General features: G+C 34.7%; 1 protein-coding gene across 1 annotated transcript; it reads right to left on the bottom strand.

Annotated features, from left to right (window-relative positions):
- Positions 1-84: 84 nt before the first annotated feature.
- LOC122566866 (collagen alpha-1(I) chain-like) lies at positions 85-12,179 on the bottom strand. The gene is made up of 28 exons (XM_043724723.1): positions 10,705-12,179; positions 8,578-8,634; positions 8,235-8,333; positions 7,812-7,861; positions 7,670-7,735; positions 7,402-7,515; positions 7,035-7,173; positions 6,823-6,947; positions 6,549-6,755; positions 6,338-6,436; positions 5,784-5,892; positions 5,230-5,417; positions 4,908-5,124; positions 4,607-4,695; positions 4,233-4,394; positions 3,980-4,141; positions 3,648-3,845; positions 3,363-3,507; positions 3,029-3,289; positions 2,814-2,947; positions 2,398-2,667; positions 2,080-2,295; positions 1,866-1,955; positions 1,338-1,719; positions 993-1,211; positions 714-886; positions 396-617; positions 85-304 (listed from the first exon to the last, which is right to left on the bottom strand). Exons 1-28 carry the CDS (start codon positions 10,889-10,891, stop codon positions 158-160), a joined length of 4,527 nt encoding a protein of 1,508 aa, XP_043580658.1. The 5' UTR covers positions 10,892-12,179; the 3' UTR covers positions 85-157.
- Positions 12,180-13,144: the final 965 nt, after the last annotated feature.

Here is a 13,144-nt window from a genome sequence, read left to right as displayed (position 1 = left end):
AAACTAATAACTAATGTACATACTATAATATTTGAACTGTTAAAAAATTCAAATTTTCATATACTATATATGTACATATACATGGAAAAGTTTGAGTAAAGAAAATATTTTAATTATGTAATGATAATATAAAAATGTATTTATTAATTTCAATTTATTATTCATAACAAACAGTACCGATTTCAATAGAAAAGCTTTGATCTGGTTTTCCAATATCTCGTAAGGCCACATCTATTATAGGTAGTCTTACAGGCTTATCAGTTTCATATGAAATTACTGTTTTACCCCATTGTCCATTATATGTCTGTAAAGATATTGTCATAAATGTTATAATGTTTTAATGTTAAATATTTTACAACGTTAAAAAATCGTCATTTGAATAATGCAAAACTTACTCTACATTCATCAGTTATCATTTCATATCTTAGACGTTGATTTCCACGTGGTGTTAATTCTACATCGTTCCAGGTTAAAAATTTCATACCTTTTCTATACGTCTTTCGCTCAGAATCAAAATAGCCTATGCTATTTTTACAATGATATATTATATTTTGGTATGCATGTCTCGATAGAAGTTGCAAAAAGCCAATTTGATTACTATCTGCTTTATATGTAATCTATATATTATGGGTATTAAAAATATATAGAACAATAAATTGATTCATCATATTGAACATGTATACTATTACACAGCAATAGTAAAAAATTGTTACCTTCATTCCATTTTCTATTTCGCTTAACCAAGTTTCTGGTTGATCAGTAATATAGTTAATTTCTGGGGAACGTACAGGATTAGGCAATAAACATGTTGCACGTTTCTTAGCATCACAATACACTAAAATTGCATCTCTTGTATCACCTTCATTAGGATCAATCCAATATTCTCCTATGATAGGATAATATTTTCAGTAAATAAATTCATATTTCCTAAAATGAATTACTGAAAGAAATAGTTGTAATATTAAACATTATTTTTCTACTTATAAACTGACCAGAAAGTTTATCTGGATAAGCAGTATAAAGGTCTCTGCAAGTTTTGGCTGGTGAACTTTTTCCACCATCTGGTTTTACAAATTTCTGGAACGATGATTTCAATTGTTTATATGCCTTCAAAATGAGTTCTTTCCTTTCTTCTTCTGTCATGTCTTGACTAAACATTCTAGGTGGTTCATCACCAACTAATGGATCTGGTCCTTTAGTTTGACCTTGTCCTATTCACATAATAATATGATTAATTCCATGGTATGGGACAATATTTAATAATGTTTAATAATAATAGTGAGTATAATATAAAATTATAAAGTAATTTCATGGTTTAGAAAAATTATAATAATCACCTAAAAGTGCAGCTAAAGAAGCAGCATCATATCCTAATCCAAGTTCACCGGGTGGACCTGGAGGTCCTGGAGGACCAGGAGGACCTGGTGGTCCATGGCGACCTTCTTCACCTGAAGGACCTTTTGGTCCTGGATTGCCAGTTAATCCAATTGGCCCAGGGCTGCCATCTCGTCCAGGACTACCTCTAGGTCCAGATTCGCCATCTTTTCCAGGTAGCCCAGGAAGTCCAGGTATTCCTTTCTCTCCTGGTAGACCAGTAGGCCCGGGTAAACCTTGTAAACCAGTAAATCCTCGATGGCCTTTCGCACCCTTCTGGCCTTCTTCTCCGCGATCACCTTTAGGACCTTCCAATCCTATAGGTCCTGGTTTCCCTCTAGGTCCCTAATTGTAGAAATAGTATTATCTGACTTTTTTTATTTCAGTTATTTTAAAGTCACAATAAAACTAAATACCAATGCTAATTACAACTATTATAAATTATTATCATGTATCATGTGTACATAAATAATATGAATGATGAAACTAACTTGCTGTCCTTCTACACCTTGTGGTCCTGTTTCGCCCTTTGGTCCTCTTTCTCCAGTTGATCCTGGAGCACCTGCTTGACCAGGTGGTCCCTAGTTACCAAAGTGTACATGATGCTCATATATAGCTATATACATAACTGTTTTACATTATTAAAACTTTATATTTAAGTTTTTTATTGTAATTTATAAAAAATACACTATGGCCATATCTTACGGGTAAACCAGGAGAGCCGGGTAATCCCGTTTGTCCTACCGCTCCCGGTGGTCCTTTATCTCCAGGACGACCTGCTATTCCAGGTGGTCCAGGTTTACCACTGGGCCCTTCTGCTCCAATTTCTCCTGATGGTCCATGTGGTCCAATTGGTCCAACTTGTCCAGGAGGTCCAGGTGGACCTTCTGGTCCAGGTTTCCCAGGTACACCAGATTCACCCTGTTATATTACATTAAATAAAGTATAAATTATTTGCAGTTCATAATTTAATATAGGTAGATATATGTAAATTTCACAAGATAAAGAGATAGTTGAACTTACAGGTGCTCCTCGTATTCCTCTAGCGCCTATTGGTCCAGACGGGCCTGGTAAACCAGGTAATCCTCTTTCGCCAGGAGAGCCTTGAGGACCTTGAGGGCCAGGAGTACCTGGTGGTCCTTGAGAACCACTCTCGCCTTTATTTCCATCTGCACCAGGTGAACCTGGATTCCCAATAGGTCCAGGATTTCCGGCTCGTCCTGTTTCTCCAATATTACCTTTACTACCTGGTAACCCAGGCGGTCCTGATGGTCCTATTGCTCCTGGCGGGCCCTATACAGATTTAAGATTATTAGTTAAATTACATTAATATTTTACGCTTTGTCTGTAATAAAATAGTGTAATATATTGATAAGTAAATATTCTCCAATATTTATGATAATTTAAACAATATTCTTCGATAATAAAATGAAACATACCGTTGCACCAACGATTCCTGGTACTCCTGGTGGTCCCATAATACCAGGCTCTCCTCTAGCACCTGGTTCTCCTCGTACTCCTTTAGCTCCCGTCAAACCAACTAGACCTTGTGGTCCAGTTTCACCTGGGCTGCCTGTAAAATTATGTTAGAATATTTACAAGAGATGTAAAATTTGATATGTTTTTATTTCATTTAGTACATATTAATTATTACCAGGTAGACCAGGATTTCCTTGATCTCCTTTTAAACCTGGATAACCACGGTCACCCTTTAATCCTGGTAAACCAATGAGTCCTTGTGGTCCTGGGAAGCCTTGCAGTCCTTGTAATCCTTGAGGTCCTCTTTCTCCTGGATTGCCAGGAGCACCTACCTCTCCTGGAGGTCCAGGTAATCCAGGATCGCCTCGTTCTGCTGGTTCACCTGGCGGTCCCGGTGAGCCAATTTGACCTTGTGGTCCACGCTCTCCAATCCGTCCTATAATAGAATATGTCTACATTATATATTTCTTTAAGGTAATAAGTATGTTAATTTTTTTCTAATGTACAACCTGAAGGTCCTTCAGGGCCAGGCGGTCCGCTAGATCCTCTTTCTCCTTTCGGACCTGACTCTCCTGTAGCTCCTCGTAAGCCAGGCAATCCTACTAATCCAGGTGGTCCTGAAATTCCTCGATCTCCTTTTGCTCCAGGTAATCCCTGAAATATAACACTTTATGTAAAATCATATAAACAAATAATGTGTTAAAAATTAAGAACTTTTTATGCGAAAAGTAATTTCTAGTAGTTTATGTTGAATAGATTTAAAATTAACATGTAAAATATCTAAAAATGCTTACGGGAGGTCCATCTAATCCTTGTGCACCTGGTTCTCCTCTTGATCCTGTTAATCCTGGTCCTCCTGGTGTACCTCTTTCACCAGGAAATCCTCGTTCACCTCTATTTCCAGGTATACCTGGTGGACCAGGTGGCCCTTGAACACCTGATTCTCCATCTTTTCCTGGTGTTCCTGGATTACCAGTAACGCCTGGAAAACCCTAATTACATAATCAAATTATGTAATAAAATTATACTGCTCAATAGAATCGAATAAAGCAATAATGACCGATACATGAACTTCAGAATATATAACTCTGTGTTTATTATATATTTTCGAACGTTTAAGATATACCTGAAAACCTCTAGGACCTGGAGATCCTGGAGGTCCCCGTTCACCATCTACTCCTGATGGTCCAGGTGAACCTTGAGGTCCTGGTGCTCCTTCCTTTCCCGTATCACCTCTAGGACCAGGTGGTCCAGGATTTCCTGGCTCACCAGCTTTTCCTGGTTCACCCTTTTAATGAGTACATTTTCCGTAAAAATATTAATATCGCATACTTATATTATTATTATGTCAAAAACAATAAAAATACAAATGTTAATACCGGATATCCCTTTTCTCCTGGGAGGCCTATTGGACCAGGTAAACCTTGTAATCCAGCTGGACCTTGTTCACCTGGTTTTCCATCAGCACCTTGAATTCCTCGGTCTCCTGGGTTCCCTGGTTTCCCGGGAGCACCAGGGCGACCCATTAAACCACGTGTGCCCTGTAATATTTTATTTCAACTATTTCTCTCTCTGTATAATTTAAATTATTTATTAGAATACTAGTTAGAATAGTAATACTATAAATGCTAATATTAGGAGAATTATATATTATTTATATATATATATATATATATATTATATATATAATATTAGGAGAATATTTAATGAAATGCTATTTTTCTGTATTTTTAAAATAATTATGGACAGAGACCTGTAAACCGGGAGATCCTGGGCGACCAGGATCTCCGTTAGCTCCTCTGAGCCCCATTGGTCCAATTGGTCCACGATCTCCAGACTGACCTGCAAACAATTATATAAATTATATTTATTGGCATAAATATGTTGACATTAATTATTAATGCATCATTGTATAAGCAGTTTTATTGTTAGAAGTTTTAAATAAAACTTAAAAGATCATGTCCCGAAATTAAAAAAGAATTAAGGATGCATGTTCTTCAAAAATGTGTCTTTGATAATAATTTTGACAAATTATGACGTTTATGACGACATACCTTTGGGTCCCATGGGGCCATCAGGTCCCGGAAGACCTGGTGCGCCTGGTGCTCCGCGTTCTCCGGCAGGACCGGATGTACCAATTGGTCCGCGCATTCCTCTTTTTCCTCGTTTACCTTCGTTCCCAGGAGGGCCAGGTAAACCACGTGGCCCTGGAGTTCCTGAATCACCTTTAGCTCCACTATCACCTTTGAATCCTCTTTCACCCGAAAGTCCCTGCGAATTATAATGTTTTGGTACATATAGTGCAATAAGAAAGATGAAGCACACAATTTAAAAATTTAAGAGATGAGAGAATAGGAATACAAAAACAATATTTACAGGCATGCCTTTCGCTCCTGGAACACCAGGATTGCCAGGTATTCCAGGTTGTCCGCGAGCTCCAGGGAAACCTGGAGCACCAACTAAACCAGCTGCTCCTGTACTTCCCTTTTCTCCAGGTATTCCATCTTTTCCCTGGGGACCCTGTGGTCCTGATTCACCAGGTTGACCAGGACGACCAGTTTCACCTACGCAATAAAGAGAATTGAAATATGTTATACCTCTTAAAGATATAATTTTAAAGTTTAAAGGTAGACAATGTCTGGATGCAAATTTCAATCATTTAATTTTAAAGTCGAATTTATTTAACAGTCTTGATTACTATGATATAAGCCTACATACATCCTTCAATTTATCAACTTTGAAAATGGTTTTCTAAAATCTCACTTATCAGCGATGTATACAAGTAGTATTAGGATATTTTGTTATCTACTTTCAAATTATACAATACTATACGATATTTTTATTTATGATGTTGTCATTTATGTTGTAGTTTGTTGATTATCTCAGGTTACTTGATCATAGTAAATAATATCTAAAGTAAGAAAATATACCTCGAGGGCCTTGTATGCCTTGGCTTCCTTTTGGTCCTTGTGCTCCTATATCTCCTTTTACACCTGGACTACCTGGAAATCCAGGAGAACCTGGTTTACCTACCGTACCCTATAAAAGTTACATATTTGTTAATACATGACCGATACTATACAGACGATTTTCTCTCTTTCCTTTTTCTTTTTTTTTGCTTTCCAGAGTTTCTAAAATACATCTGGCAAAATACATCTTCGACATTATAGAGTTTTATTTTCGGGATTTAATCTCCAGAAATTTAGGATTCAAATTGTTAGGATGCAGGAGTTAATGCCAAATGTTTTAACAAAGATAATGGAAAATATTATTAAAACAGCTCAACTTTGTGAGGCTAAAATGGTGAGCACTTATGTATCATAGTTTTTTACACGTAGCTCAAAAAGATCTCCATGAATTATATTTTACTTTCTTGGAAAGAAAGAAATTTTAAATCAAATATTTTTTAAATCATTATTATTTCAAACTCCTTCGCGATTCTTTTGCACCATTCTATATTTGTAATCTTTATTATTCTACTTACAGGTTGACCAGGGGGTCCGGCAATACCATCCACTCCTCTAATTCCCGGAGGTCCAGGAGGACCTTCTCTACCTCTTTCACCACGTGGACCTGCAGGACCCTATTTAATTATTAAACATCTAATAAATTATTGTTTTTATATAATTAAAATATATGATTACAATTTACAAAATTTAGTTTTATTTATGTGAATATGAATATTTAATATTTACCATCGGGCCTACATGTCCCATCGGTCCAGGTACGCCCATGGATCCTTTCTCACCAGACACACCTTGTTCTCCTTTTGCACCATCTAATCCTGGAAAACCTCGGTGTCCTTTTACACCAGGAAGACCAGGCATCCCTGGTAGACCTCTTGGTCCGACTGGACCAACCGATCCTGGAGGACCAGGTTCTCCATCTTCACCGGTATTACCCTAATAATAATAATATATACTTTTATCTAGCTCTAATATTAATAATTTAATCAATATGTATACATACATCCTTTCCCGGTAAACCAGCTAATCCTCTGGGACCTGGCGCTCCTGGAGGACCCAAAGTTCCAGGTTCACCAGGTTCTCCTCGTACTCCTTGAAAACCCTGTGGTCCAGGTGGTCCAGGTGGACCTATTACAATTTGGAAAATATCGAATAGACGTCTAACAATTGACAATAAAAATAGAAATACATAATTAATAAAGCGAGTATAATGACCTGATGGACCACGCGGTCCAATAGGACCAGTTTGCATTTGTAAATAGGCTTCTGGACCATACAAAGGTGCTGCTGCTCCCGTCGGTCCTTTATCTTGATTTGCTTGAGATAAAGCTAATTGTTGATAATACATTGATACCTGTTAATAACAATTTAATTTAAATCTAATATTCGCTAGAGTATTAGAAATGTTAGCACTAACAGCGATAACTCACTGCTATTTACGTTGCAATATTCAACATCATTTTGTTAATAATCTATATTAAATATTTATACTATCCGTATTAATCACAAATTTATACATTAATACTAATCAGATTCAAATAATAAATTTTAGATAGAAATAAATGTTAATGACGCTACTTACGTCAGGTATAGGCCCTGGTGGCCCCGGAGGTCCCGGAATTCCTGGAGATCCAGGGTGTCCTGGAAATCCAGCATCTCCCGGACGACCCATATCTCCAGGTCGACCAGGTTCGCCCTAATTTATAAAAACGATAAAAATTATTATTGGAACATTGCATAAAAGATTTTATAAAGAATTCGCGGTCTAATGACAAAGTATATACATATATGCCATTGATGATATATTGGTTACAAATGTAAAATATGCATGTTTTTGTAATAATATTTACCCTGGGTCCAGGAACAGCAACCGCGCTAATCACGTTACTTTCACCAGGAACAATCTCTGTCGGTGACTAGCAATATAAATAAATTATATTTATTATTATATATATCCACACTTTCATAGTATGTTTTGAATTTCATACTTACTGCATGATTTTGTTCTGGTGTTGTTTGCACTTCGTTTGGTAATATACCGACTACGACATTCCAAATGAATCAGTGTTTAGAAAAATATTAGCTACATGATTACATCTATTTAATCATCTATCATGGATACATAATAACAAATATGTTTGATATTCAATGACACAATAGATCATTGTTTGTTAAATGTTGAAAGCATAATGCTTGTTAGCGCATAAAGAGTTATTACAAACGAATCATGCACAGTACGATAAAAATTATCAATAGCTTGCGGATTCTTATGAAAATTCATATTTTTAATTCATACAGATGTCAACATTTCGTACGAAATGATAGTATAAAAAATATAATCATTACTTGACAGCACATAATATTTATTATGAATTTACAGTCGATAAATTATATGCATATTAAAGTATCAAATACCTTGACTGAAAGTTCGAATTGTCGCTTGCGTTGGTACATCTGTAGACAGTCCAGGTCTGTAGAATGTTTGCAATGTCTCTGTCGGTAATTCACCCCTGCCTTAAGATAACATAATATAAATGACGTAGTTAATGTTTTGTCACTATTTTTTATCGGCGTTATATCGTAATCTTTCGTTAACATTTAATTCGTTACTTTTTATAATCATACACAATTTCATCGCTATCTATTCTAAACAATTTCTTATTCTCCTATGAAAATTCAGTTATATATGATTCCTTTTCTACAACGCATGTTTTTGTATGTATTTCGTTACAGTTGCTTTCTCACATATTGTACGTACTTGCAGTATTGACGCTAGATGTAACAGGTGGTGATGGCGCAGTTGTAGTCGTAGTTTCTAAACACAAATATTATTAAAATATAAATATTGTATAAGGTATATAATGAAGTATTAATACTATAAAATAGAAAATAGAAAATTATAGAACAAGAATAAGATAGACTCGAACAGGTAGTCGTGACATACGAATGCTCGGACAGCTCGATGTTTTCGAACAGTTCGACAGTAAAAAGCTAATACGACTGGAATATACATCGAGATGCGTGTCGCTTAATAGACTACAATAAAAATTTTAATTGTTAATTTTTATCAGTTAATGTAATTGATTAATCGAATTACGCAAAGCGCTAAAACAAGCATCTGATCCAAAGCTTCCGGTGTTACTTGCATGGTTATTAATACTTCCTTTAATTGCTTCGCAACGACATAGGAAATAACCTCTTACAATAACGAAGAACTGTTAGGTAATTTCATAGCATATCTAAAGCATAAAACAGCATAAGAATCATCACTATTGGGAATTGTCGTTTTCTGCATGTGTTCTATATACTACGAAATGAACGTGTTATACGTTTTCACGAGGGAATTGACATTAATATAACAAGTTTACAGAATTGTTACACTTATTGAACCTAAAAATTTGGAATCATTTATCATTATATAAATGTATTAAATTTTCTGTTAGAACAATGGCTTTTTTTACTGGCTTTCTATCATATTCACTATGCAAGATACGATAAAGTAGCTGTTACAACGAGAGAGAAATTTATTTTATGTATAAAAATAAATCAAAAATATAAAATAAATTCTCCTCGTTCGTTAGTTTTTGAGAAAAATTACAAGAGCTACATTATGATTTACATTTTATTATGAATTGTATATTATGAACTATATAAATACATTAACTTTGCTTGAATTTGCATGTTCATGTAAATCGGATTTTACTTTTCAGGATCATGATGGTGGAATAATTTACGTAGAAGAAAAAACGCAAGTCTTTGGCAAATAAAGAATCATATGGACTTGTCGGGCGATTAGACATTAAACTACATAGAGACAGTGTGAGGCAGACTCGCGAGGCTGCTAAGGATTGTCGGTTTTTTGACGAGATCAAAGGTGCCTCGCAGTTTTAACTATGTAATCTACATGCAGACAGTGCGAGGAACGCGCATAGCTTTTATACGTAGCTTTATAGCGTCACTTCGAATTCATCGAGCAAAGATTTGTGGGTGTCAGATATCAATACAGACGTTAATTTCATCCCCATAAATATCACATAGAAAGATTCACTTCTAACATTAATTACAATACATGTATGTACGTGTATTAAAAACAAGCAACAGAAATCGATGCTTCAATTTTTCTATATTTCACTATTAACGTGTTGTTACAAATGTTAATGAACGATTGAAAATGGTAGAATTAAAGGAACGAATAATATGACGAATTACATTAAACGAGTAAACTTTCACGTTCTTTTCTATAACATCATCTTTCCTGCTTAAGGTTGATCATTTATAAAACTCATAAATGTAAAAGATAATAGCTAACATCAAATTAACAAATCGTATCTGTTGCGGGAAGTAAGTTCTTTATCTAAAGAAAACTTTGTTGCTCATTTTGTGAGATATAATTTCGGAACAAGATGAAATCATTGCAAGTTGAATCCACCGTGAATCGTATTGTACTCGTATGTTTCTTAAAAAGCAAGCTATCACCGACTCTTATGCGCACCGTAATATTCTTATTTTCATCGTCGTGATGTTTGACTTCATATAAAAAAAAAAGGACTGAAAGGAATCAGAACAACATACCTAAAGATCAATTTCACATTTATCGTATTCTTAGAATTATAGCATTTTTCAAAATATACATTCTATGATAATAACTCCGTTAAAACAGATCAATTAAAATACATGCTCTCTGATTTAATGAATAAAAAGTGGTACACACGATGCAGTTACTGCACTTGCTAAAGAAATTAAATTAATTCGAATAAATTGTGTTAAGTATTTGTAACTTAACGTAGACATAGCTCAATGCACAATTCTATCTTATCCACGTAAATATAGTTTGTATATATATTATAAAAAGGGTAGGAAAAATAAGCGTAAGTATAATATTCACCATTTCTTTCATCGTAGTCATCGTAACCCTCGTAATAGTCGTAATCGTAATCACCATTCGCGGCTTGTTGAGCTTGCAGCGGCTTGGACCGTTGTTTCCTGAGTTTGGTCCGTATGGAATGAACCTGCGGCAAAAGAAGTTGGATGACGGCGAACGCCGCGGCTAACCGAAGGGCCTTCGGCCCCATGAGCAACTATGACGATAGCCAGTAACGTGATCCTAGAGCCAACTCGTCTTCGTCTGAAGCTGAGGACAACTAGACATACGACAACTGGCGTATCATTTATTTAGCAGATGCTTTGTAACTCAGGGGAGGTCATCATCCTCCGTTTTACGATCTACATGCAGTCCTCCCACTGTCTTGATTCGATCTCATCCCTTCTCTTTGATCCCTTTCCCTCGATGTCATTTTTCTCTTCTGTCCTCTTGTGTTTCTCATCGGGAATCGCAATCTTCTTTCCTCCACATTCACGCCAACACACAGGGGTGAAACGTTATCACGAAGAATGACGAAATCAAGCAACGTTTGTTAAATTAATTATTAGCTTTACGTACATGTATCCATACTCGTTCGAACTTAAAACGTTTTGTAACTTCGGAATTTTTTAAGTCATACAAAGGACATTTTTTCATTTTCAAAGACATCTTAATTATATGAAATTGGACATTTTATTCACTTTTGTTTGTATTTAATATTCATATGATTTATAGAAATACCACCATTATACAAGCCTAATGCCGTTACTTGAAAATCTTTGTTTTCTCTGAATGACGAGAAAATATTGTTTTTAGCTTGTTGTAATTCTTACGTTTAATAACTAGAAAGAAAAAGGAGCATATGTTGGCAAACGTAATTCAAAATTGATGTACCACTTATTCCAACACGATTGTGAAGGAAGGTCAGTAGTTACATGTCGCTTCTTTTGTATGTATATGTCTATTTCATCCTAGATCCGTTTTACGAAATGGAGAGGTCATCACCCTTTACTAAGAAACTGCATGTGTCTTTTATTGCGATGATCGAGTACGCACGCCACTTATTTTCTTCTGTTAAATATGCTTTTAATTTTATCCGGAGTGCTTTCGCGTATAATAAAAATGAGGGCAATAAGAAATAAACAGAGTTTTTACGCCTTACAAAATAAAAAGATAATTTTTTCAACAATTTTTATCATTATCTTGCTAGCTATATTCTATATGTACGCGCGACAGAATTGTAAATAAAATAATACGAATTTTACTTTTAGAGGACCAACGGAGAAAAGGGGGCAGCGTGTGCACTTTATCACGTTGGTCGTATCAATTTAAATTTTAATTTTCTGTAGCTATAGGAAATTGAAGCGTACGACGTACTTTTCATTTTTTTTACAGTTTAATGCGTTATATATTGCTTAAAATAAAAAAATTAGAAATAAAAATTGAAAATGATGTAGAATAAAATGAAGAACAAAATGTTTTATTTTGATATAATATCTATGAAAAAATACGAAGGTGTGACGTTATATATCGAAAAATAAATATTCGTTCTATTAAGAAAATGCTAAAACTTGGCATTCTCCCCTTTTTCCGTAAACCCTTCACTTGTTAATAATAGTAGAATAATCTGTCGTTAAAATAAATGGCAATTTAATGTCATTTAAATCATTGTTTTACACTCCTGTTACGTGTACTTCGCACAATTATTCGCAGAATGATCGAACTGGTTAAAGATGTTCAAATATACTGTAACAGTTCCTTTTTTTACGTAAATTTGATACATTATAATACTAATCTTTCTTAAACATGGAAAATCATGTTAAAAAGGTCGTGTTAGAAAAGAGACAAATTTTTACAGTTTTAAGTATACATAGAACTTGTGGGAAATTTAATATTTCGGAAACTTCGAGATATAAGATTCGTGTTGAGATAAAATTATTGCGTTAGGGTAACGTATGTGCGAAAAATAAATCTTACGCGTGAAAAATAATAAATTTAATATCTTGCTTCTTTGTGTAACGATTTATTAAAATACGGAATATTAAATCTGATAAAGTTATCGTAGATATAAAAAGATGGTTAACATGAGATGCATGTATGCGTTTGCGGTCAGAATGTTGCGAAAGCGTGAATTAGAACATAAATTAAACGCGATGTATCATGCTATAATAATATAGCGTTCCCGTTCAATATTCAAGTGGGATAATCAGCTCTGAAGAGGATTTTTTTGAAAATGTAACACTGCTTATTTCATTTTCTTCTAACAATAAGCAACATTAGCGGATATAATCGAACGTTTGTTAAATTTAAACTACTGTCGCATTAATAAAAATTAGATATATGTATTAATTTTGTTAACATGCCCTCTGTATCTTGAAATGAAGAGGACAATCGATGTAGATGACATTACTTGAAAAATGACGTTATTTTATCATGTTTCCACTTGAAGATTAGAAAATCTGAT

The sequence above is a fragment of the Bombus pyrosoma genome, linkage group LG4 (assembly GCF_014825855.1).
Source record: "Bombus pyrosoma isolate SC7728 linkage group LG4, ASM1482585v1, whole genome shotgun sequence".
NCBI lineage: Eukaryota > Metazoa > Arthropoda > Insecta > Hymenoptera > Apidae > Bombus > Bombus pyrosoma.
This window is presented reverse-complemented; position numbering and strand designations above follow the sequence as displayed.

Excerpts from the sequence above, each read along its gene's own strand:
- LOC122566866 (XM_043724723.1), bottom strand. The coding sequence starts at position 10,891 with ATGGGGCCGAAGGCCCTTCGGTTAGCCGCGGCGTTCGCCGTCATCCAA. Across the intron at positions 7,516-7,669 it reads TTGCTGTTCCTGGACCCAGG|GGCGAACCTGGTCGACCTGG; the intron begins GTAAATATTATT and ends TTTATAAATTAG. Across the intron at positions 2,948-3,028 it reads AGGAAATCCTGGTCTACCTG|GCAGCCCAGGTGAAACTGGA; the intron begins GTAATAATTAAT and ends ATAATTTTACAG.